The sequence below is a fragment of the Papio anubis genome, chromosome 11, assembly GCF_008728515.1.
Source record: "Papio anubis isolate 15944 chromosome 11, Panubis1.0, whole genome shotgun sequence".
Lineage (NCBI taxonomy): Eukaryota > Metazoa > Chordata > Mammalia > Primates > Cercopithecidae > Papio > Papio anubis.
The window spans coordinates 30,093,724-30,118,343 of record NC_044986.1 but is presented as its reverse complement, the minus strand read 5'-3'; the positions used below and the strand labels follow the sequence as shown (position 1 = coordinate 30,118,343).

The 24,620-nt window shown below is 44.4% G+C and overlaps 1 protein-coding gene and 1 non-coding gene across 4 annotated transcripts in view; both read right to left on the bottom strand.

Annotated features, from left to right (window-relative positions):
* Window positions 1-212: 212 nt before the first annotated feature.
* PCGF6 (polycomb group ring finger 6) overlaps window positions 213-24,620 on the bottom strand; it is a 49,726-nt gene continuing 25,318 nt past the window's right edge. For all 3 annotated transcript variants that reach the window (XR_002524422.2, XM_003904207.3, XM_009215284.2), the window contains 2 exons: window positions 12,466-12,552; window positions 213-1,380 (listed from right to left, as the gene is read on the bottom strand). Coding sequence is in view for 2 of the 3 variants with exons in the window: in XM_003904207.3 (XP_003904256.2) it covers window positions 1,324-1,380; window positions 12,466-12,552 (144 nt within the window). In the remaining variant the exon portion in view is untranslated. The remainder of the gene's footprint in view (window positions 1,381-12,465; window positions 12,553-24,620) is intronic.
* LOC116269599 lies at window positions 10,450-10,582 on the bottom strand. The gene has a single exon (XR_004177219.1). It is a non-coding gene; the product is annotated as a U11 spliceosomal RNA (small nuclear RNA).

Below are 24,620 nucleotides of genomic sequence, written 5' to 3'. Positions count from 1 at the left end.
TTACCGGTGCCTGCCACCATGTCCAGCTAATTTTTGTATTTTTAGTAGAGATGGGGCTTCACCATGTTGGCCAGGCTGGTCTCGAACTCCTGACCTCAGGTGATCCACCTGCCTCGGTCTTCCAAAGTGCTGGGATTACAGGCATGAGCCACTGCACCCGGCCCTGGCCTGGTTATTTTTTTAAAAACCCACAGTAAACACTAACATTTCCAAATAGGTTAAAATAAATTTTTATTAAATGTTAGAAGAAATTTATACACAATTCACAAATTCTTTACAAAGAATCGCCAATCTTTATCCAAGTTTGTAGTAGTCTCTATACAGATTCAGAAATTCTGCTGTGAAACAGGGTTTATAAAATATTTCTTTTAGAAAGCATCACAATGCTAATTTTAGGCAAAATAATGTTTTAAAACTGAAGTCTTTGCATGCAGGTGAGCTCAAACACCCTTATTCTTTATTCCAGTGATGAAATAATGAGAAAAATAAACATTAAACTGATTTACTAAGAAAACAATGAATAAGTAATTCTGTAAACTTCTCGAATTCTCCTAAAATTATTTATTACTTTCAGAAGCAATACTATTGCAAGGTATCAACAACCACACTATGTGCCCAAATAAAATGAATGTCAGAAATAAAAATATTGTCACAAAGAAGCACCCCTTATTGGAAGATGTATTGAATAAGTCTTATTACACTGAAAGTTTATGGCACAGACCATAAACTCAGATTCTCTTCACCAATAACAATTCATCCGTTTTGAAATGAGTAACTTCTCCTTTGTAGTGTTGCTGGTATAAAAAAAGATACAAGTTCAAAATATGCTGGCAACACACAAAAGAGGCCAATAGTTTTGGTCTTTGAGAGTACACTCTGCAGTTTAACAAAGACTGGCTTTGAATCTTCCATTCAAAAGCACACTTCTCTTCCAAAAGGATGACTGCCCAACTGATGCCATCCCAGACAGCAGATATCCCAACTACCAACTTGAAATGGCTGAACAAAGAAAACTAACCAATTACTTCAAAGATGGGAAGCAAAATCAATGTCAAAGTATTTAAAATCACAAGGAATTTTAAAATTCAATTTTTGAAAAATTTCCCCTGAGTTTTGGCTGCTTTTTATATATAGTCTCTAGTAACAGATGCATTCCATCGTTCCAAGTTGTACTTATAAATGCTATAATTCTTGGTGCTAAAAATAGGTAAGTTATGTCTTGAACAGCAAAGTGGTAGCAATTACATTTCATGGAAATCTTTGGTGAGATGCAGTCCTGCAGAAACTTCCTTTGTTTCCCTCCTCATAATGTGCCTAGAATCTTCAAGTTATCTTCAGAGGAGAAACCACAAGACCATAATGAAGGACAAGCAGACCATCCTGAAAAGGGAGAAAAAAAGACGATTTTGCAGTTCTTTCTTTTTTTTTTTTGAGACGGAGTCACGCTCTGTCGCCCAGGCTGGAATGCAGTGGCCGGATCTCAGCTCACTGCAAGCTCCGCCTCCCGGGTTTACGCCATTCTCCTGCCTCAGCCTCCCGGGTAGCTGGGACTACAGGCGCCGCCACCTCGCCCGGCTAGTTTTTTTTTTTGTATTTTTTTAGTAGAGACGAGGTTTCACCGTGTTAGCCAGGATGGTCTCGATCTCCTGGCCTCGTGATCCGCCCGTCTCGGCCTCCCAAAGTGCTGGGATTACAGGCTTGAGCCACCGCGCCCGGCCAGGGATTTTGCAGTTCTTTCAAACCAGTAATGCAAATAAGCAAATCAAAGCTGGCTTTTTTTTTTTTTTCAAATAATCTAACACTAAGGTGAAATTCTTTAATTTAAAGAAAATAAGTGGACCATATAGATTCTTATTCACCAAACACTCCTTGTGAATGTGCTTTTTTTTTGAGACGGAGTCTCACTCTGTTGCCCAGGCTGGAGGGCAGTGAAGCAATCTCAGCTCACTGCAACCTCTGCCTCCCAGGTTCAAGCAATTCTCCTGCCTCAGCCTCCCGAGTCGCTGGGATTACAGGCACCCACCACCATACCCAGCTAATTTTTGTTTGTATGTATATATGTATGTATTTTTCAAGTCAGATTCTTGCTCTGTTGCCCAGGCTGGAGAGCAGTGGTGCGATCTCTGCTCACTGCAACCTATGCCTCTCAGGTTCAAGCAATTCTCCTGCCTCAGCCTACCAAGTAGCTGCAATAACAGGTGCATGCCACCATGCCCAGCTAATTTCCATATTTTTAGTAGAGGGAGGGTTTCGCCATGTTGGCCAGGCTGGTCTCGAACTCCTAATCTCAGATGATCCTCCTGCCTCAGCCTCCCAAAGTGCTGGGATTATAGGCGTGAACCAGAACACCTGACCTGACACCCAGCCCCACTTTTTTTTTTTGAAGACAGGGTCTTGCTGTGTTGCCCAGGCTGGAGTTCAGTGGCCAAATCTGGACTCACTGCAGCCTTGACCAACTGGGCTCAAGCAATCCTCCCACCTCAGCCTCATGAATAGCTGGGATGATAGACATGCACCACCACCAGGCTCACTTGTATTTTTTGTAGGAGACGGGGTTTTACCATGTTGCATAGGCTGGGCTCAAACAATCTGCCTGCCTCAGACTCCCAAAGTGACGGGATTACAAGCATGAGCCATCTAGACTAGCCTGTCAATGTGTCTTTTTAATGATTCTCAGAACCCAATTCTGAAACTATCATGTAGACACAGTCAATCAAACGATTCTCCAAAATGAACTAAAAGAGATACACTTTTCCTTCCACAGTGACTTTTTTTTTTTTTTTGAGACAGGGTCTCACTCTGTTGCCCAGGCTGGAGTGCAGTGGTGTAATCATAGCTCACTGCAGCCTCAATCTCCCAGGCTGAAGTGATCCTCGAACCTCAGCCTCTCAACTAGCTGGGACCATACGCATGTGCCACCATGCCTGGCTACTTAAAAAATTTTTTTTTCCCAGTATAAACGAGGTCTTGCTACGTCACCCAGGCTGGTCTCAAACTCTTGAGCTTCAAGCAATCCCCCCATATTGGCTTCCCAAAGTGTAGGATTACAGGTGCGAGGCAAACATCCAGCCCAGACTTTTTTTTTTTTGAGACGGAGTCTGGCTCGTCACCATCGCCATGTTTGCCAGGCTGGTCTCGAACTCCTAATCTCAAATGATCCTCCTGCCTCAGCCTCCCAAAGTGCTGGGATTACAGGCATGAACCAGAACAACTGACCCGACACCCAGCCCCATTTTTTTTTTTTTTTTTTGAAGACAGGGTCTTGCTGTGTTGCCCAGGCTGGAGTTCAGTGGCAAACCTGGACTCACTGCAGCCTTGACCAACTGGGCTCAAGCAATCCTCCCACCTCAGCCTCATGGCGCGATCTCTGCTCACTGCAACCTCCGCCTCCTAGGTTCTAGCGATTTTCCTGCCTCAGTCTCTTGACCAGCTGGGATGACAGGGGCCTGCCATCATGCCTGGCTAATTTTTGTATTTTTAGTAGAGACAGGGTTTCACCACATTGGCCAGGCTGGTCTCGAACTCCTGACCTCAGGTGATCCGCCCACCTCAGTCTTCCAAAGTGCTGGGATTACATGCGTGACCTGCCGCACCCGGCCCTAGACTTCTTAATAGACTACTTAAGCATTAGATGTCCCAAAAAAAACTCAACTACTACAACGCATCACAGATCTGTTCATTTCCACATAAATGCAGCTCACCACTATAATAATTGATTAAGCTTTGAAACACTTACTCATTTAATGAAAGCCTAAAATATATATGTTTTACTTCTTCCTTAAAGAATGCCCTCAGCTGGGTGCAGTGGCTCATGCCTGTAATCCCAACACTTTGAGTCCGAAGAGGGCAGATCACTTGAGACAGAGAGTTCAAGACCAGCCTGGGCAACACGGTGAAACCCCCTCTCTACTTATATAATTTAAAAAAAAAAAAAAAAAGGAAAAAGAATTTTTAAAAAGAGTAATGAATGCCCTCGGGGCAGTTGGGCAACTTAACCCCCATACTATATGATTCCAGATGCTATGTATCGAAGTCTTTTTATCTCCTTTTTGTGGGGTTCTATCTCCTTTCTTGATACCAGGTCTTAATTCTTTGGCTCTCACCAAGGCTGCATCGGGCAAGCAATCTACCTTTTCTCTTTTTGAGATGGAGTTTCGCTCTCTTGCCCAGGCTGGAGTGCAATGGTACGATCTTGGCTCACTGTAATCTCCGCCTCCCGGGGTCAAGTGATTCTCCTGCCTCAGGCTCCCAAGTAGCTGGGATTACAGGTCGGCGTCACCACCCCCTGCTAATTTTTGTATTTTGAGTAGACACGGGGTTTCTCCATGTTGGTCAGGCTAGTTTGAACTCCCGACCTCAGGTGATCCACCCGCCTCGGCCTCCCAAAATGCTGGAATTACAGGCATGAGCCACCATGCCTGGCCATAATCCACCTTTTTAAGGGACTATTTCTAATTTCCTGCATACTGGATAACTAGCTAAAAGGAAAGGTCATTGGGAAATGTGCCACAGACCTGAAATGAGCAACACAGAGAAGGGGTTGTAGCTCATATATCCTGTATTTCCAGTGCTGCTCTGGCTATTACTCTCTTTTGCTTCTTTGCTAAGCTTTTCCATGACTCCACTTCCTCAGTTCTCAACTCAGGGCAATCTGGTTTGTGTTCCTGGCAATTACAGTAAAAACTCACCAGAATTCTAGAAAAAGGTTCACAAATTCAAGTGCCCACAAGTGCCAGGACAGTAACATAAATGAATACATAAGTTAGGTATGTGAAGTCAATAGGGAATGTTGAAGATCAGTGGTAAACCAGAGAGAGCAGATGTCCATCTAAAGAAATTTAAACTCAAGGCCAGGTGCAGGGGCTCACGCCTATAATCCTAGTACTTTGGGAGGTCAAGGCAGGTGGATCACCTGAGCCCAGGAGTTCAAGACCACACTGGGCAACATAGTAAGACCCCGTCTCTACAAAAAATACAAAAATTAGCCAGGCATGGTGGCACATGCCTATATTTCCTGCTACTCAAGAGGCTGAGGTGGGAGGATCACTTGAGCCTGGGAGGCAGAGGTTGCAGTGAGCCAAAATCATGCCACTGCACTCCAGCCTAGGTGACAGAGCCAGACCCTGTCTCAAAAAAAAAAAAAAAAAAAAAAATTAAACTCAAGGCCAGGTGTGGTGGCTTATGGCTCATGCCTGTAATCCCAGCACTTTGGGAGGCTGAGGCTGGAGTATCACTTGAGCTCAGGAGTTCAAGACCAGCCTGGGCAACAAAGTGAGACCCCCAGCTCTACAAAAAATTTAAAAATTAGCCAGTGGCATACCTCTGGTAACTAGCTACACAGGAGGCTGAGGCAGGAGGATCACTTGAGCCCAGGAGGTTGAGGCTACAATGAACCATGTTCATGCCACTGTACTCCAACCTGGGCAACACAGCAAGATTACACAGCAAGACCCTGTCTCAAAAAAAAGAAAGAAAAAAAGAAAGTTTGTTTATTTCATTCATTTATTATTTTGAGACAGGGTCTTGCTCTGTTGCGCAGAGGAGCATGAATGATCAGAGCTCACCACAGCCCTGAATTCCCAGGCTTAAATTGATCTTGCCACCTTAGCCTCCCAAGTAGCTGGGACTACAGGTGCACACCACCATGTCCTGCCAGTTTTTGTATTTTTTGTAGCGACAGGGTTTCAGCATGTTGCCCAGGCTGGTCTCAAACTCCTGGGCTCAAATGACCCTCCTGCCTCGGTTTCCCAGAGTACTGGGATTACAGGCATAAGCCATGCCTAATCTGAGTGCATTCTGTGATGCTTGCACAATCATTAAATCGCCTAACAATGTATTTCTCAGAACATATCCCTATTGTTAAGTGACGCATAACTGCATATGTATTTGTAGACTTAATGACTATGGTTTATTGTGGAAATCTTTATTGAATTTTTTAAAATAAAATTAATTAAAATGTTCTTTTTGGCCGGGCATGCTGGCTCACGCCTGGAATCCCAGCAGTTTGGGAAGTTGAGGCAAGCAGATCACTTGAGGTCAGGAGTTCAAGACCAGCCTGGGTGTCTAGGCTGCTGCAGTGGCAGAGACCTCATGGAGAACCTCTACTAGGGCAGTGCGGAGAGGAAACATGGGGTTGGAGCCCCCAAACAGGGTCTCCACTGGGAAACTGCTCAGTGGTGCTGTGAGAAGAGGGCCACTGTCCTCCAGATCCCAGAATGACAGATCCACTGACAGCTTGCACCCTGTGTTTGAAAATGCCATAGGCACTCAACACTAGCTCGTGAGAGAAGCCATGGGGCCCAAATCCTGCAAGGTCACAGGGTTGGAGCTGCTCAAGGCCTTGAGAATCCACCCCTTGCACCAATGTACCATGGATGTAGGGTGGGGAGACAAAGGAGATTTTATAGTTTTTTTTTTTTTTCTGAGACAGTCTTGCTCTGTTGCCCAGGCTGGAGTGCAGTGGTGTGATCTCTGCTCACTGCAACCTGCGCTTCCCAGGTTCAAGCAATTCTCCTGCCTCAGCCTCCCAAGTAGGTGGGATTACAGTAGTGTACCCATGCCTGGCTAATTTTGAACTTTAAGATTTAATGAGGACCAGGCATGGAGGCTCACGCCTATAATCCCAGCACTTTGGAAAGCTGAGGCAGGCAGATTGCCTGAGCCCAGGAGTTTGAGACCAGCCTGGGCAACATGGTGAAAACCCCATCTCTACAAAAAAATACAAAAATTAGCCAGGTTTGGTTATGTGCACCTGTAGTCCCAGCAAGCTGGGAGGCTGCAGTGGAAGAATCACTTGAGCCCAGGAGGCAGAGGTTGCAGTGAGCCTATCACGCTACTGCACTCCAACCTGAGTGACACAGAGAGAGACTCCATCTCAAAAAGAAAATAAATAAATAAAAATTAAAAAATTAATGGCTGCTGTTCTGTGTTCCAGAGTTGCATGGGGGCATATAGCCTCATTCTTTTGGCCAATTTCTCCCTTTTGGAATGAGAGTTATTTGCCCAATGTTTATACCCCCATTGTATCCTGGAAGTAACTAACTTGTTTTTTGACAGGCTCATAGGCAGTAGCAACTAGCCTTGTCTCAGATGAGACTTTGGAATTTTGAGTTAATGCTGGAAGTGAGTTAAGACTTTGGCGGGGACTATTGGGAAATCATGATTGTATTTTGAAATGTCAGGACATGAGATTTGGGCGGGGGGGCATGATTTGGGTGGAATGATATGGTCTGGATCTGTGTCCCCACCAAATCTCATGTTGAATTGTAATCCCCAATGTTGGAGGTGGGGCCTGGTGAGAGGTGATTGGATCACGGGGTTGGATTTCTCATGAATGGTTTAGCACAATTTCCCCTTGTGTGATATAGTTGTTTAAAAGCGTGTAGCACTTCCCTCCTCATTCTCTCTCTTGCTCCTGGTTCCTATCATGTCTTTGCCTTCAGCCATGATTGGAAGCTAAGCTGCTATGATTCCTGTACAGCCTGCAGAACTGTGAGACAATTAAACCTGTTTTCTTTATAAATCACCCAGTCTCAGGTATTTCTTTATAGCAACATGAGAATGGACTAATACATTATGTGAATTACATCTTAACAAAACTGTTATTTTAAAAAACAGAGGTCAGGCATGGTGGCTCACACCTATAATCCCAGCACTTTGGGAGGCTGAGGTGGCTGACTGCTTGATCTCAGGAGTTCAAAACCAGCCTGGGCAACATGGCAAAACCCCATTTCTACAAAAAATTTTAAAAATAGCCAGATGTGGTGGTGCACATCTGTAAAGTCTGTAGTCCCAGCTACTTGGGAGGCTAAGGTGGGAAGATATCAATTGAGCCCCCCAGGTTAAGGCTACACTGAGCCGTGATTGTGCCACTGCATTCCAGGCTGGGCAACAGAGTGAGACCTTGTCTTTTTTTTTTTTTTTTGAGACAAGAGTTTTGCTGTTGTTGCCTAGGCTGGAGTGCCATCGTTGCCTAGGCTGGAGTGCCATCAAGAGTTTTGCTGTTGTTGCCTAGGCTGGAGTGCCATCGTGCGATTTCAGCTCACTGAAACGTCTGCCTCCCGGGTTCAAGCAATTCCCTGCCTCAGCCTCCCGAATAGCTGGGATTACAGGCGTCCGCCACCATGCCCGGCTAATTTTTTGTATTTTTAGTAGAGGTGGGGTTTCACCATGTTAGCCAGGCTGTTTTCGAACTCCTGACCTCAGGTGATCCCCCCACCTCAGCCTCCCAAAGTGCTGGGATTACAGGTGTGAGCCACCACACCTGGCCTGACCTTGTCTTAAAAAAAATAAAAAAGAAAGAAAGAAAATAAAAAACTAATCTCTGGTGACAAAATCAGAACAATGGTTGCCTTGGTGCTATGGAGAAGAATTAACTGGGAAGGAGCATGAGAGAACTCTCTGGGAGTGACAGAAAGGTTCTGTATGTGAAGGAGGGGTTTGAGTTAAACAGATAGGTATTTGTTGAAACTCACACATTTCATTATATGTCAATTAAAATATATCATATGTACATTATGCACATATAACTATGCATGTGTGTATATTTTCTGCTTCTTCCAAGGAACTGTATAACTTACGTTAAGAAAATAATTCTTGGGAACAGATTGTGAGGACAAGAAAAAAAGATAATTCTTATAATATTCATATCTTCTTTTGAGCAGTTGTTCCACTGAGACAAATGAACATAGGTAATGATACCAAAAAAAAAGAATTGTATTTCTTTTCTTTCTTTTTTTTTTTTTGAAAAAGGGTCTCACTCTGTCACCCAGGCTAGAGTGCAGTGGTGTGATCATGGATCACTGCAACCTCAACCTCCCAGGTCAATCGATCTTCTCCCCCTTCAGCCTCCTAAGTAGTTGGGACTATAGGCATGTGCCACCACACCTGGTTAATTTTTGTATTTTTTTTGTAGAGATGGGGTTTCATCACATTGTCTAAGCTGGTCTTGAACTGCTGGACTCAAACAATCCCCCTGCCTCAGCCTCCCTGTGGGACCACAGGTATGCACAACCATGTCTGCTAATTTTTCTATCCTTTGTAAAGACGGGACTCGCTATATTGCCCAGGCAGTCTTGGAACTCCTGGGGTTAAATGATTCTCCCATCTCGGCCCCACAAAGTGTTAGGATTATAGGAGCAAGCCACTATGCCTGGCCAAGAATTACTTTTCTTTTCGAAACGAAGTCTTGCTCTGCCGTCCAGGCTGGAGTGCAGTGGTGCGATCTTGGCTCACCGCAATCTCTGCCTCCTGGGTTCAAGTGATTCTCCTGCCTCAGCCTCCGAAGTAGCTGGGATTACAGGCACCCGCCACCAGGCCCAGCTAATTTTTGTATTTTTAGTAGAGATGGGGTTTCAGGATGTTAGCCAGGATGGTCTCAAACTCCTGACCTCAAATGATCTGCCCGCCTCTGCCTCCCAAAGTGCTGGGATTACAGGTGTGAGCCACTGTGCCTGGCCTCTTTTTTTTTTTTTTGAGACATGGTCCTGCTCTGTTGCCCACGCTGGAGTACAGAGTCACTCATGGGTCATTGCAGCTGCGACCTCCCGGGCTTGAAGTGATTCTCCCACCCCACCTCCCAAAGTGCTGGGATTATAGGCATGAGCCACCACCGCACCTAGCCGCATTTCTTGTCTTTAATAAAGATCTTTACCATATGTTTTCTATACTTAGATACACAAAATGTTTGTCCTTGTGTTATAATCACCCACAACATTTAATACAACAAACCACACAATCACATAACCTAGAAACGTGCATCACACCACACAGCCCTAAGAGGGGGCAGAAACCTGGATTTACCCAACAGGCCAAGACTGTCAGCCAGGTGTGGTGGCTCATGTCTGTAATCCCAGCACTTTGGGAGATTGAGGTGGGCAGATCACTTGAGGCCAGGAGTTTGAGATTAGCCTCGCCAACATGGTGAAACCTCATCTCTATTAAAAATACAAAAATTAGCTGGTGTGGTGGGACATCTATAGTCCCAGTTACTTGGGAGGCTGAGGTACTAGAATCACTTGACCCCAGAAGGAGGAGGTGCAGTGAGCCGAGATCAGGCCACTGCACTCCAGCCTGGTGACAGAGCAAGACTCTGTCTCCAAAAAGAAGAAAACAAAAAAAAGTCACAGTTGGGGGCGGTGGCTCACGCCTGTAATTCCAGCACTTTGGGAGGCTGATGCGGGTGGATCAGGAGGTCAGGAGATCGAGATCATCCTGACTAATGCGGTGAAACCCTGTCTCTACTAAAAATGCAAAAAATTGGCCAGGCGTGGCGGCAGGCACCTGTAGTCCCAGCTACCCGGGAGGCTGAGGCAGGAGAATCCCCTGAACCCGGGAGGTGGAGGTTGCAGTGAGCCAAGATCATGCCACTGCACTCCAGCCTGTTGACAGAGCGAGACTCCGTCTCAAAAACAAAAAAAAAGTCACAACTGTCTAATTTACACAACAAGTAAGGGCTCCAGGACCAATGATCATCAGCTACCCAAGTACCAAAAAATTGTGCTTCTGAAATCTCTTGATGTTGATTCTGGCACAAAGAGCAAATGATGCCCTATGTCTGCCACTCACAGCAGAAGCCCTTTTTATCCCAATAATTATATTTCTAGCAAACAAAAATTTGTTTGAGAGTTCATCAAATCTTCATTAGTACTTCATAAGCTTCTCCGAGTCATATAGCTCTTAAAACAATCTTTGTGGCCAGGCGCGGTGGCTCACACCTGTAATCCCAGCACTTTGGGAGGCCGAGGCCGGTGGATCACCTGAGGTCAGGAGTTCAAGACCAGTCTGACCAACACGGAGAAACCCCGTTTCTACTGAAAATACAAAATTAGTTGGGCGTGGTGATGCATGCCTGTAAACCCAGCTACTCGGGAGGCTGAGGCAGGAGAACTGTTTGAACCCAGGAGGTGGAGGTTGCAGTGAGCCAAGATCACACCATTGCACTTCAGGCTGGACAACAAGAGCGAAACTCAGTCTCAAAAAAAAAAAAAAAAAAAACAATTTTCCACGATAGGTTCAGAAATACATTAGAATATGTGGTCCTGTTTTCTCTTCATTAAACTTGTAGATCCTACCTTGGTTTTTATTATTTTGACTAGGAGACTTCACATTATAGGTTACTTAAAACATCAAAATAGTTAGCCTGAGTTCTTACCTACTGAACAAGAAAAGCTATGTGAATCTCTAGAGCAGGGGTGTCCAATCTTTTGGCTTCCTTGGGCCACACTGGAAGAACTGTCTTTGGCCAACATAAAATATGCTAACACAGGCTGGGCGGAGTGGCTCACCCCTGTAATCCCAGCCCTTTGGGAGGCCAAGGTGGGTGGATCACTTGAGGTCAGGAGTTTGAGACAAGCCTGGCTAACATGGTGAAACCCCGCTTTGACTAAAAATACAAAAATCAGCCAGGTGTGGTGGCACATGCCTGTAATCCCAGCTACTAGGGAGGCTGAGGCAGGAGAACTGCTTGAACCTGGGAGGCAGAGGATGCAGTGAGCTGAGATAGTGCCACTGCACTCCAGCCTGGGCAACAGATCAAGACCCTGTCTCGAAAAAATGAATAAATAAAAATAAAATATACCAGTACAAACAGTAGCTGATAGTAAAAAAAAAAAAAAGCTCATCATGTTTTAAGAAAGTTTATGAATTTGTGTTGGGCCCCATTCAAAGCTATCCTGGGCTACATGTGGCCTGAGGGCCATGGGTTGGACAATTTTGCCTCTAAAGCCTAATAAGTACTTGCAAGTTTTTCTTGAAATGTCCTTCTGGATAGATTGGCCTAGAAGCCTTCAAAATTGTATTACAGCACTGGACAGGGGGAAAAAAACAAGGCTTTTAGAATCAGACTGCCTAGAATCTGAGCCCTGTCTCACCCACTGACTGTGGGAAGGTATACGTCCTTACTGTAACTCAGTTTCCTTTATCTTTAAAATGGGAAATAAAAAACTGCCTGCTTTCTTAGAATAATTATGAAGAATAAATAAGCTAATCTACATAAATTACTTAGAACAGTACCTGACACATAGTAAACATTTGATAAATATTAAATGTGTAGGTAATTTTTTTTTTTTTTTGAGACGGAGTCTCGCTCTGTCGCCCGGGCTGGAGTGTAGTGGCCAGATCTCAGCTCACTGCAAGCTCGGCCTCCCAGGTTTACGCCATTCTCCTGCCTCAGCCTCCCGAGTAGCTGGGAATACAGGCACCCGCCACCTCGCCCGGCTAGTTTTTTGTATTTTTTAGTAGAGACGGGGTTTCATCGTGTTAGCCAGGATGGTCTCGATCTCCTGACCTCATGATCCGCCCTTCTCGGCCTCCCAAAGTGCTGGGATTACAGGCTTGAGCCACCGCACCCGGCCTAGTGTAGGTAATTTTAAGACAACTGTAGAATATTTATGGAAACTTACTGATAAATGGAACTTTGTTTTTTCACTAACTTATCTGTTAGACCTGGATATGTCTAGAACCTACCTGCATTGCTGCATCACCTATTGCACGTCGGATTTCCCTTAGAGTTTGATATTGCTCCAACAGGTGATCACCACAGATGATATCTACCTATGGACATGAAGAGAGTATCAGATTGATTTATTGTTTCAAAATACCATCTGAAGAAATGAAGAAAAAAAATCAACATAAATTGTTTCCAAACTAGATTTTGCAATTTTATTTTCGACTGATTAAACATTCCTGAAAAGAGAGTTTTAGAAACTTTTTACAGAAGTAAATAAGGTAACATGGGAAGAGCATTAGAGGATACAGCAGGACAACAGCACAGTACAACTGATATTCAAAATGATTTCCCTGAATCTCAAAGAAATTAAGTCATGCTGGATGTATTCAACATCAGGTAGCACAGGAAAGTATATCTTTTTAAATATCTGTGATAAAAATCATTAAGGCCGGGGCAGTGGCGCACGCCTGTAATCCCAACACTTTGGGAGGCAGAGGCGGGCAGATCACCTGAGGGTAGGAGTTCCAGACCAGCCTGGCCAACATGGTGAAACCCTGTCTCTACTAAAAACGCAAAAATTAACTGGGCATGGTGGTAATCATGGTGCCTGTAATCCCAGCTACTCGGGAGGCTGAGGCAGGAGAATCACTTGAACCCAGGAGGCGGAGGTTGCAATGAGCCGAGATCATGCCATTGCATTCCAGCCTGGGCCACAGAGCAAGACTCTGTCTTAAAAAAAAAAAAAAAAATCATTAAAAGGTATTAATCCGTAAAAAGGCAATTATCCATTATTTGAAAAAATTATCTTATGAGGAATATCTCATTTTCCAACAATGCCATATAAATCATAGTACAACACTGAAAGTTCACACTAAGGAAACTGTTTTGTAGATGAAACAATTTCAACAAGTAATTGCAAAGCTCCAAGATATATCTCTTTTTTTCCCCCCAAACAGGGTGTCACCCTGTCACGCAGGCTGGAGTACGGTGGCCCAATCATAGCTCATTGCAGCCTCAAACTCCTAGACTGAGGCAATCCTCCCACCTTAGCAACCCAAATAGCTGGGACTAGAGGTGTGCACCACCGCATCTGGCTAATTGTGTGTTTTTCTGTTTGTTTTTTGTTTTTGAGATGGAGTCTCGCTCTGTCGCCCAGGCTGGAGGGCAGTGGCGCAATCTCGGCTCACAGCAAGCTTCGCCTCCTGGGTTCACGCCATTCCCCTGCCTCAGCCTCCCGAGTAGCTGGAACTACAGGCGCCCACCACCATGCCCGGCTAATTTTTTGTATTTTTAGTAGAGACAGGGTTTCAGCGTGTTAGCCAGGATGGTCTAGATCTATCTCCTGACCTCGTGATCTGCCCGCCTCGGCCTCCCAAAGTGCTGGGATTACAGTTTTGAGCCACCGCGCCCAGCCAACTGCGTGTGTGTGTGTGTTTTTTTCAATTTTTGTAGAGACAGGGTCTCCGGTATATGCCCAGACTTGTCTCAAACTCCTAGTCTTAAGTGATCCTCCTGCCTTGGCCTCCCAAACACAAGTGTGAGCCAGTGTGCTCCAGCCAATATATTGACTTTTATATAGAATTCTCTAGAGAGAATATTGTTGTACATATACATTTTACTAAGACTCTACTATACTTACTTGCTAAGATAGAAATGCAAATCTTTAATCTTTCACTGAGTACTACTCCCTTCCTATTACCTTAAAAAGGGGTTAGATCCTCAACAACATATATATATATACACACACACACACATATACACACACACACACATATATATCACTTAACTGGCTCCATCTCCTAACATTACTATTTAGATTATGGCATGAAATTTCTCCTTGTCTTCCATACCAGAATGTCACCTCTGCTTCCTCTTTCTCCTTTTCCTTTCTTCTTACATACAATCAATTACAAAGTCCTATTGCTTCTTTCTTCCTATCTCTTGCATTCATATCGTACCTCTCGACTACTGCCCGTAGGCTTAAACCACTAAAACCACCTCCTAGCCAGACTTCTTATCTTCAAATACTGTTTACTCCAATCAATTCTATACACTGTCAACATGTTAAACTCTAAAAACTTTCAGCATGGTTGGGAAAGAACAGTAATAGTAGCTGCATTTAAATGAGCAGCCACTATGTACAATAAGTTACATATGTATTTGATATGTGTTATCTAATCCTCATATGCCTATGAACTAGGTAACTACAATTCCAATTTTACAGATAGGGAAACTAAGAAGTGAAGACATTAAACTTTCCTGAGGTCACAAAGCTAGTAAATAGCAAAGTTCAGATATAAAACCAGGTCTGTCCAAGGTCTAACTCTCTCCAAAGCCTAAATGCCATCTCGGGGTTGGCAAACCTTTTCTGCAAAGGGCCAAATAATAAATGCTTTAGGCTTTGTGGGTCACAGCATCTCTGTTATAACTCTTCAATTCAGCTGTTATCGCACAAAAGCAGCCACAGTGTGGCTGTGCTTTCATTTTGCAAATACCACTCTGTCAATTTAAAAGCTAGTAAGTCTAAAATGCAAAAGTTGTTACTAATCTGAGATTATATAGAATTATGAGATAGAACCCAGGCTGGCATACTCAAGGGCCAAATCTAGCCTGTCACCTGTTTTTTTTTTTTTTTTTTTTTTTTTGAGACGGAGTCTCGCTCTGTCGCCCAGGCTGGAGTGCTGTGGCCGGGTCTCAGCTCACTGCAAGCTCCGCCTCCCGGGTTCACGCCATTCTCCTGCCTCAGCCCCCCGAGTAGCTGGGACTACAGGCGTCCGCCACATCGCCCGGCTAGTTTTTTGTATTTTTTAGTAGAGACGGGGTTTCACCGTGTTAGCCAGGATGGTCTAGATCTCCTGACCTCGTGATCCGCCCGTCTCGGCCTCCCAAAGTGCTGGGATTACAGGCTTGAGCCACCACGCCCGGCCTAGTCACCTGTTTTTAGAGTGGTATTTCCAAAATGACTTAAAAGTAATGATATGAGATCTTACACACAGAACAGATCCATAAAAAATTAAAGAATTTGGTACTATCATTGTTTTATTAATTTTTTTTTTTTTTTAAGACAACAGTCTCACTCTGTCACCCAGGCTGGAGTGCAGTGGCGCAATCTCAGCACACTGCAACCCCTGCCTCTCAGGATGAAGCGATTCTCGTGCCTCAGCCTCCCGAGTAGCTGGGATTACAAGGGCACACCACCACGCCTGGCTAATTTTTGTATTTTTAGTAGAGATGGGATTTCCCCATGTTGGCCAGCCTGGTCTCAAACTCCTAACCTTAGGTGATCCGCCCACGTCAGGCTCCCAAAGTGCTGGGATTACAGGCATGAGCCAAAGCACTGGGCCTATGTTTCATTAAATATTTAGCAATCCAAAAACCATCACTCTTAGTGGGCTTTACCACATGGTATACATTCATGGTATTATTACTATATTTTCAACTTTGAATTTTTACAGATCTTTACTTTTTTTGTAAAAAGCTTTACAAAAATCTTTAAAAAATAATTCACTGTAACAAATTCAGAAAACACAGAGGTGCTCGGTACTGTGGCTCTCATCTATCATCTTAGCTGCTTGGGAAGCTGAGGCAGGAGGATTCCTTGAGTTTGAGGCAGTGAGATATGAATCGCACCGCTCCACCCCCAGCCTGGGCGACAGAATGTAACCTCATCTCAAAAAAATAAAGAAATAAAATAAAAACAGACAGGTATATATAGTAACAAACTTAAAAAAAATGTAGAATGTAGAATGATAAATCCTCACTTCAATCCTAGCCCCTAGAGGGTGGTCAGTTTCTTTGTTCTTTCTTTTTGAGATGGAGTTTCACTCTTGTTGCCCAGGCTGGAGGGCAATGGCACAACCTTGGCTCACTGCAAACTCTGCCTCTCCCAGGTTCAAGCGATCTTCCTGCCTCAGCTTCCCAAGTAGCTGGGATTACAGGCATGCATCACCATGTGTGGCTAATTTTCTATTTTTAGTAGACACGGGGTTTCTCATGTTGGTCAGGCTGGTCTCAAACTCCTGAACTCAGGTGATCCGCCCACCTCGGCCTCCCAAAGTGCTGGGATTGCAGGCATGAGCCACCACACTCAGCTGGGGTTGGTCAGTTTCTAAGAGTTTGATGTGTATGGTCCTAGAACACTATGGGTGCATGTGGGTTTTTCTGTTATTCATTTTTTGCTTTAAAAAAAATGAGGGCCGGGCGCGGTGGCTCAAGCCTGTAATCCCAGCACTTTGGGAGGCCGAGACGGGCGGATCACGAGGTCAGGAGATCGAGACCATCCTGGCTAACACGGTGAAACCCTGTCTCTACTAAAAATACAAAAAAATAAGCCAGGCGAGGTGGCGGGCGCCTGTAGTCCCAGCTGCTCGGGAGGCTGAGGCAGGAGAATGGCGTGAACCCAGGAGGCGGAGCTTGCAGTGAGCTGAGATCCGGCCACTGTACTCCAGCCTGGGCAGCAGAGCGAGACTCCGTCTCAAAAAAAAAAAATAAATAAAATAAAATAAAATAAAATAAAATAAATAAAATGGGATCAGCCGGGTGCGGTGGCTCACGCCTATAATCCCAGCACTTTGGGAGGCCGAGGAGGGCAGATCACCTGAGGTCAGGAGTTCGAGACCAGCCTGGCTAACGTGGCAAAACCCCATCTCTACAAAAAAGACAAAAATTAGCCGGGCATGGTTGCGGACACCTGTAATTCCAGCTACTCAGGAGACTGAGGCAGGAGGATCACTTGAACCTAGGAGCCAGAAGTTGTAGTGAGCCGAGATTGCGCCACTGCATTACAGCCTGGGTAACAGAGAGAGACTCCATTTCAAAAAAAAAAAAAAAAAGGAAAAAAAGTCCGGGCGCAGTGGCTCACACCTGTAATCCCAGCACTTTGGGAGGCCGAGGCAGGCAGATCACAAGGTCAGCAGTTAAAGACCAGCCTGGCCAAGACACTAAAACCCCGTCTCTACTAAAAATACAAAAAAATTAGCTAGGCATGGTGGCAGTCGCCTGTAATCCCAGCTACTCGGGAGGCTGAGGCAGAGAATGGCTTGAACCCAGGAGGCAGAGGCTGCAGTAAGCCAAGATGGTGCCACTGCACTCCAGCCTGGGCAACAGAGCAAGACTCCATCTGGAAAAAAAAAAAAAGAAAAAAGAAAAAAGAAAAAAAAAGTTGGTTTAGTTGGCACTCGTTGTCTAACAACTACCAAATTGCACTTAGGAAACTTTTCATATTAGTGTAGGAAACTTTTTGCAGGCCTAGTTCCCAGACAGCCAAAGGCCAGCTTTGTAAGCAGGTCCTTCTAACGACAGCAGCCTCAAGGCTGATACGTTAACTTTTTGTGCATAATATCTTACCCTCTGTAGTATCAAGAACAGATAACAAAAATATTTTTGAATCTCAGAGAAGAAATCAGACCATGAAAGTAGTCTTATTAAAAGGAGAAAAAGTCTGTATCTTTTTAAAAGCAAGATCATGCTAGAGCTTCCAAGTTAAGATTTTTCAATCAATGTGCTTTGATAAGCCACAATGGCTCATTCCTTTGATCACACATACTCTTTTCTTTCTTTCTTTTTTTTTTTTTTTTTTTGAGATGGAGTCTCACTCTGTCACCCAGGCTGGAATGCAGTGGCGGGATCTCAGCTCACTGCAACCTCTGCCTCCTGGGTTCAAGCGATTCTCCTCCCTCAGCCTCCCAAGTAGCTGGGACTATAGGCGTACCACCATGCCCAGCTAATTTTTTTTTGTATTTTTAGTAGAGACAGGGTTTCACCATGTTGGCCAGGATGGTCTTGATCTCTTGACCTTGTGATGCGCCTGCCTCGGCCTCCCAAAGTGCTGGGATTACAAGCATGAACCACCGGACCCGGTCATACATACTCTTTTCTTCGCTATTAAGTTCTTTTTTTCTGTGTGTCTGGCAAATTCCTATCTGTTCTTCAATCCCATTCCTGAGTTAAATCATTCACTTTTGTGTTATCTCTACTGTTGCATTCATTACATACTATTGTCAGTTAGTTGTTTACTTATATATCTTTCCTACAAAACTCTGAGTCCCCTGATGGCATGAATTTTGTCTCATCTTTGTACTCCTCAGGTCAAATACATAGACAGTCAATTTAGTAACAATATATAATAAATGGTAAGGAAACATCATATATTAGTCCTTAAAAAATTTTTGGAAACTAAATTTAATAGAAGGCTTAATATCATACACCAAATAAGTAATAATAATAAATAACGTAACTTTTTCTTTTTGTTTGAGACGGAGTCTTGCTCTGTCACCAGGCTTGAGTGTAGTGGTGCGATCATGGCTCACTGCAACCTCCGCCTGCCGGATTCATGTGATTCTCCTGCCTCATCTTCCTGAGTAGCTGGGACTATACAAGTGTGTACCACCATGCCCACCTAATTTTTGTATTTTTAGTAGACACGGGGTTTCACCATGTTGGCCAGGATGGTCTTGATCTCTTGACCTCATGATCTGCCTGCCTCAGCCTCCCAAAATGCTGGGATTACAGGTGTGAGCCACCGTGCCTGACCAACCTAACTTTTAAGATGGAATTAGTTATGGCAGGATTAACAAAATCAAATATCACATCTTATAGAAGAATTTTTAGTGATCAATGTGAGGTTATGTTCTAAATTTCATTTCATAAAAGCAAAATAAGGTCTGAATATCAAACAATGTACAAAGCAATATAAAACAATACTAATTACATATAAAGCAAAATACAATAAGACATCAACAAGTAAATATCACTAAATCAACCACAGTAACCCTGAGACACTGGAGTCTCTGAGACAGAAACATATTTGGATAATTATTGATCTCTAAATTTTAAATGAACTTAAATCTTTCTTAAGAACACATGATAGGGCTGGGCGCGGTGGCTCACGCCTGTAATCCCAGCACTTTGGGAGGCCGAGGCAGGCGGATCACAAGGTCAGGAGATCAAGACCATCCTGGCTAACATGATGAAACCCCATCTCTACTAAAAATACAAAAAAATTAGCCAGGCATGGTGGCGGGCGCCTGCAGTCCCAGCTACTCGGGAGGCTGAGGCAGGAGAATGGCGTGAACCCAGGAGGCAGAGCTTGCAGTGAGCTGAGATTGCACCACTGCACTCCGGCCTGGGCGACACAGCGAGACTCTTGCCTCAAAAAAAAACCACACACACACATGATGGCCGGGCGCGGTGGCTCACGCTTGTAATCGCAGCACTTTAGGAGGCCGAGGTGGGCAGATCGCCTGAGGCTGGGTGTTCGAGACCAGCCTGGCCAACATGGAGAAACCCTGTCTCTACTAAAAAAACTAAAAAATTAGCCAGGCATGGTGGCACATGCCTGTAATCCCAGCTACTTGGGAGGCTGAGGCAGGAGAATCGCTTTAACCCAGGAGGCGGAGGTTGTGGTGAGCCGAGATCATCACGCCATTGCGCTCCACCCTGGGCAAAAACGGCGAAACGTTGTCTCAACAACAACAAAAAAGAACACATGACCTGTTGTCTTGTTTTTAAAATCTGATCTGCCACAAATAACTTTAAAGTTTAACAGACCTGTGGGAATTACTCATTCCTGTTAGTAAATAACCACAAATGAAGGTCACGTATCTGTAAACCATGCACACATTTCCCACCTGCAACTAACTGGTTTAAGAAAGGCAGCATAGCAGGCTCAAGGGACTGCAGGACACCAAGAATTGTAGTCTGATGACTAGTAAACCAGCTCCACGTTTTGTTCATATTAGAAGTAACTCTTAATTACTTACTCTATCTTAAATTTAGGCCTCAACAATTTTAGTCCCCAATTAATGGGTCTGTGTATTTGATAATTCTATTTTAACATTTTGGTTAAATAATAATTTATGAACATTACCAGCTATAAGTAGCTGAGTGGTATAATATTTATTTAGAGAGCCAAGAGCTGAAAAAGAAAATTAAAGGTTGAAACAAATTTTATATCATTTTTTTTTTGAGACAGGGTCTCATCATGCACTGCCACCTTGACCCCCCAAGCTTAGGTGATCCTCCTACCTCAGCCTACAGAGCAGCTGGGATTACAGGTATGAGCCTTTGTATCATTTTATTTCAAAATGCTAAAAGCCTTAAATTCTATGACGTAAGCAAAGAAGAAATCCACATTTTTAGGTAACAAAATCAACTTAGAAGAGATATACTGTAAAACATGGTGACTATACTTAATAATATATTATAGGCTGGGCGTGGTAGCTCACGCCTGTAATCCCAGCACTTTGGGAGGCCGAGGTGGGCGGACTATGAGGTCAGGAGATCGAGACCATCCTGGCTAACACAGTGAAACCCCGTTTCTACTAAAAATACAAAAAATTAGCTGGGCGTGATGACGGGTGTCTGTAGTCCCAGCTACTCAGGAGGCTGAGGCAGGAGAATGGCGTGAACCTGGGAGGCGGAGCTTGCAGTGAGCCGAGATCGTGCCACTGCACTCTAGCCTGGGCGACAGAGTGAGACTCCATCTCAAAAACAAACAAACAAATAATAATAATAATAACAACAATATATTGTAACTGCTGAATAGAGATTTCAGGTGTTTTCACCACAAAAAATGTGGGGTAATGGTATGTTAATTAGCTCAATTTTGCCATCCCACAATGTATACATATTTCAAAACATCATGTTGTATACAATAAATAGGTATGATTTCTTTATTTCTCTTTTTTTTGAGACAGAGTCTCACTCTCTCACCTAGGCTGGAGTGCAGTGGTGTGGTTGCAGCTCACTGCAACCTCTGCTTCCTGGGTTCAAGGGCTCCTCCCACCTCAGCCTCCCAAGTAGCTGGGACTATAGGTATGTGCCACCACGCCTGGCTAATTTTTGTATTTACTAGGGACAGGGTTTCACCACGCTGGCCAGGCTAGTCTTGGACTTCTAACCTCAGGTGATCCACTCACCTTGGCCTCTGTAAGTGCTGGGATTACAGGTGTGAGCCACCTTGCCTGGCCTTCACTTATTTCTATTTTTATTTTTTTGAGACAGTGTATTGCTGTCACCCAGGCTCAGTGCAGCAGAGAAATCGTGGATCACTGCAGCCTCGACCTCCCAGGCTCAAATGATCCTCCCACCTCAGCCTCCCTAGGAGCTAGGACTACTAGGATTACAGGTGTGTGCCACCACACCTGGCTAATTTTGGTATTTTTTGTAGAGCTGGTGTTTCGCTATGTTGCCCAGGCTGGTCTCGAACTCCTGGGCTCAAGCTATCCACCCACTTTGGCCTCCCAAAGTGCTGGGATTACAGGCGTAAACCACCACGCCCAACCCAATATATATTGTTTCTGTCAATTAAAAAAACAGGCTGGGCACAGTGGCTCATGCCTGTAATCCCAGTAGTTTGGGAGGCTGAGGTAGGAGGATCACTTGAGGCCAGGAGTTTGAGACCAGACTGGGCAAAATGATGAAACCCCATCTCTACTGAAAAACACAAAAAATTTAGCCGGGCATGGTGGTGTGCACCTCTAATCCCAGCTACCTGGGAGGCTGAGGCAGAAGAATTGCTAGAACCCAGGAGGTAGAGACTGCAATGAGTCAAGATTGTGCCATTGCACTCCAGCATGGGTGACAGAGCAAGACTCTGTATCACACACACAGAAGTCCAGCCTGAGCAACACAGTATATTATCCTTGCCACCAAAAAAACAAACAAACAAAAAACCACAAAACACACACACAAATACTTATATAGCCACAGAATAATCCATATACCCAGGAGGGTGTCACTTCTTATTCTATAATAAGGGCAAGTCTTCTGACTTCTGCTTTTAGAAATAATAGGCTGTTATGGGATCACTCACAATTCTTAATCCAGGAGTCACTAACCAGTTTTATTTCTAACCAAAACCTAAGAATAACCTCAAGTGTGCTGTGGCTACAAGGTAAAAAATAAGTCATTTCTAGTTTTCAGCTGCCATGAGATATAACCAGGATATGTTAAGCTCAGTTAGAGAAGTCATATTTTATTGGATTTAGTATATATTTAACTACTAGTAAATACTGGTACTAAAAACACTAGCAAACTTTCAGTCACTTTTTTTTTCTTAGTTGGAGTTTCGCTGTTGTTGCCCAGGCTAGAGTGCAGTGGTGCCATCTCGGCTCATAGCAACCTCTGCCTCCCGGGTTCAAGCGATTCTCCTGCCTCAGCCTCCCGAGTAGCTGGGATTACAGGCATGTGCCACCGTGCCCAGCTAATTTTATATTTTAGTAGAGATGGAGTTTACCATGTTGGTCGGGCTGGTCTTGAACTCCTGACCTCAGGTGATCCACCTGCCTTGGCCTCCCAAAGTGTTAGGATTACAGGTGTGAGCCACTGCGTCTGGCCCTTTTCTTTTTTGATATAGAGTCTCCCTCTTGTCGCCCAGGTAGGGGTGTAGTGGCATGGTCTTGACTCACTGCAACCTCCACCTCCCGGGTTCAAGTGATTCTCCTGCCTCAGCCTCCTAAGTAGCCAGGACTACAGGTGTGCACCACTATACCTGGCTAATTTTTGTATTTTTGGTAGAGACAGGGTTTTACCACGTTGGCCAGGCTGGTCTTGAACTCCTGACCTCAGGTGATCTGCCTGCCTCGACCTCCCAAAGTGCTGGGATTTAAAGGCATGAGCCACTGCACCTGGCCAGTCACTGTTTTAACATATCTATTAATTTAACTAATAATAGAGTATTTTATTATTTTATTTTATTTTACTATTTTTTTGAGACAGATTATCACTCTGTCACCCAGGCTGAAGTGCAATGGCATGATCTAGGCTCACTGCAACCTCCATCTCCCAGGTTCAAGCAATTCTTCAGCCTCAGCCTCCCGAGTAGCTGGGATTACAGGAGTGTGCCACCATGCCAAGCTATTTTTCATTTTTTAATAGAGACAGGGTTTCACCATGTTGGCCAGGCTAGTCTCAAACTCCTGACCTCAAATGATCCACCTGCCTTGGCCTCCCAAAGTGCTGGGATTATACAAGTGAGCCATCGTGCCTAGCCACAATACACAGCATTTCAGATAAAAATTATTCTATAAGACTTTACACATGATGGAGAATAACAAAAATGCTTTTTAAATTTGACTAATGAAAAAGCAAAGCTAAATAAATGTGCATTTTTACTAACTGGACCACATAACTAGAACTACGAGTATATTTTACTTTTATGTTCAATGATATATGAAGTTTGAAGCTTCCATCGTACAACAAGAAAATATTACAGCCAGGTGCGGTGGCTCACGCCTGTAATCCAGCACTTTGGGAGGCCAAGGCAGGCAGATCACGAGGTCAGGAGATTGATACCAGCCTGACCAACAACATGGTGAAACCCCGTCTCTACTAAAAACACAAAAATTAGCCGGGTGTGGTGGCACAGGCCTGTAATCCCAGCTACTTGGGAGCCTGAGGCAGGAGAATCACTTGAACCCAGGAGGCGGAAGTTGCAGTGAGCTGGGACCGCCCCACTGCACTTCAGCCTGGGCAATGGAGTGAGACTCCGCCTCAAAAAAAAAAGAAAAATATTACATAGCTAGAACAGGAGATCTCTTTTAATCCATAAAAAAAACTAATAGGGTCAGCCGGGCACGGTGGCTCATGCCTATAATCCCAGCACTTTGGGAGGCTGAGGTAGGAGGATCACCTGAGGTCAGAAGTTTGAGACCAGCCAGACCAACATGGAGAAACCCCATCTCTACTAAAAATACTAAATTAGCTGGGCATGATGGCACCTGCCTGTAATCCCAGCTACTCAGGAAGGCTGAGGCAGGAGAATCGCTTGAACCCGGGGAGCAGAGGTTGCAGTGAGCCGAGATCATGCCACTGCACTCCAGCCTAGGCGACAGAGTGGAACTCCATCTCAAAACAAAACAAAACAAAACAAAACAAAAAACTAATAGGTCCCTATTAGATAAATATATTTCACTTCTCTTAGGTGTCCTGAGCTTTGCTTGTTTTTTTGTTTTGTTTGGTTTTGAGATGGAGTCTTGCTCTGTCGCCCAGACTGGAGTGCGGTAGCTCAATCTTGGCTCACTGCAACCTCTGTCTCCCAGGTTCAAGTGATTCTCCTGCCTCAACCTCCTGAGTAGCTGGGATTACAGGTGCATGCCAGCACATCTGGCTAATTTTTGTATTTTTAGTAGAGACGAGGTTTCGCCATGTTAGTCAGGCTGGATCTCCTGAC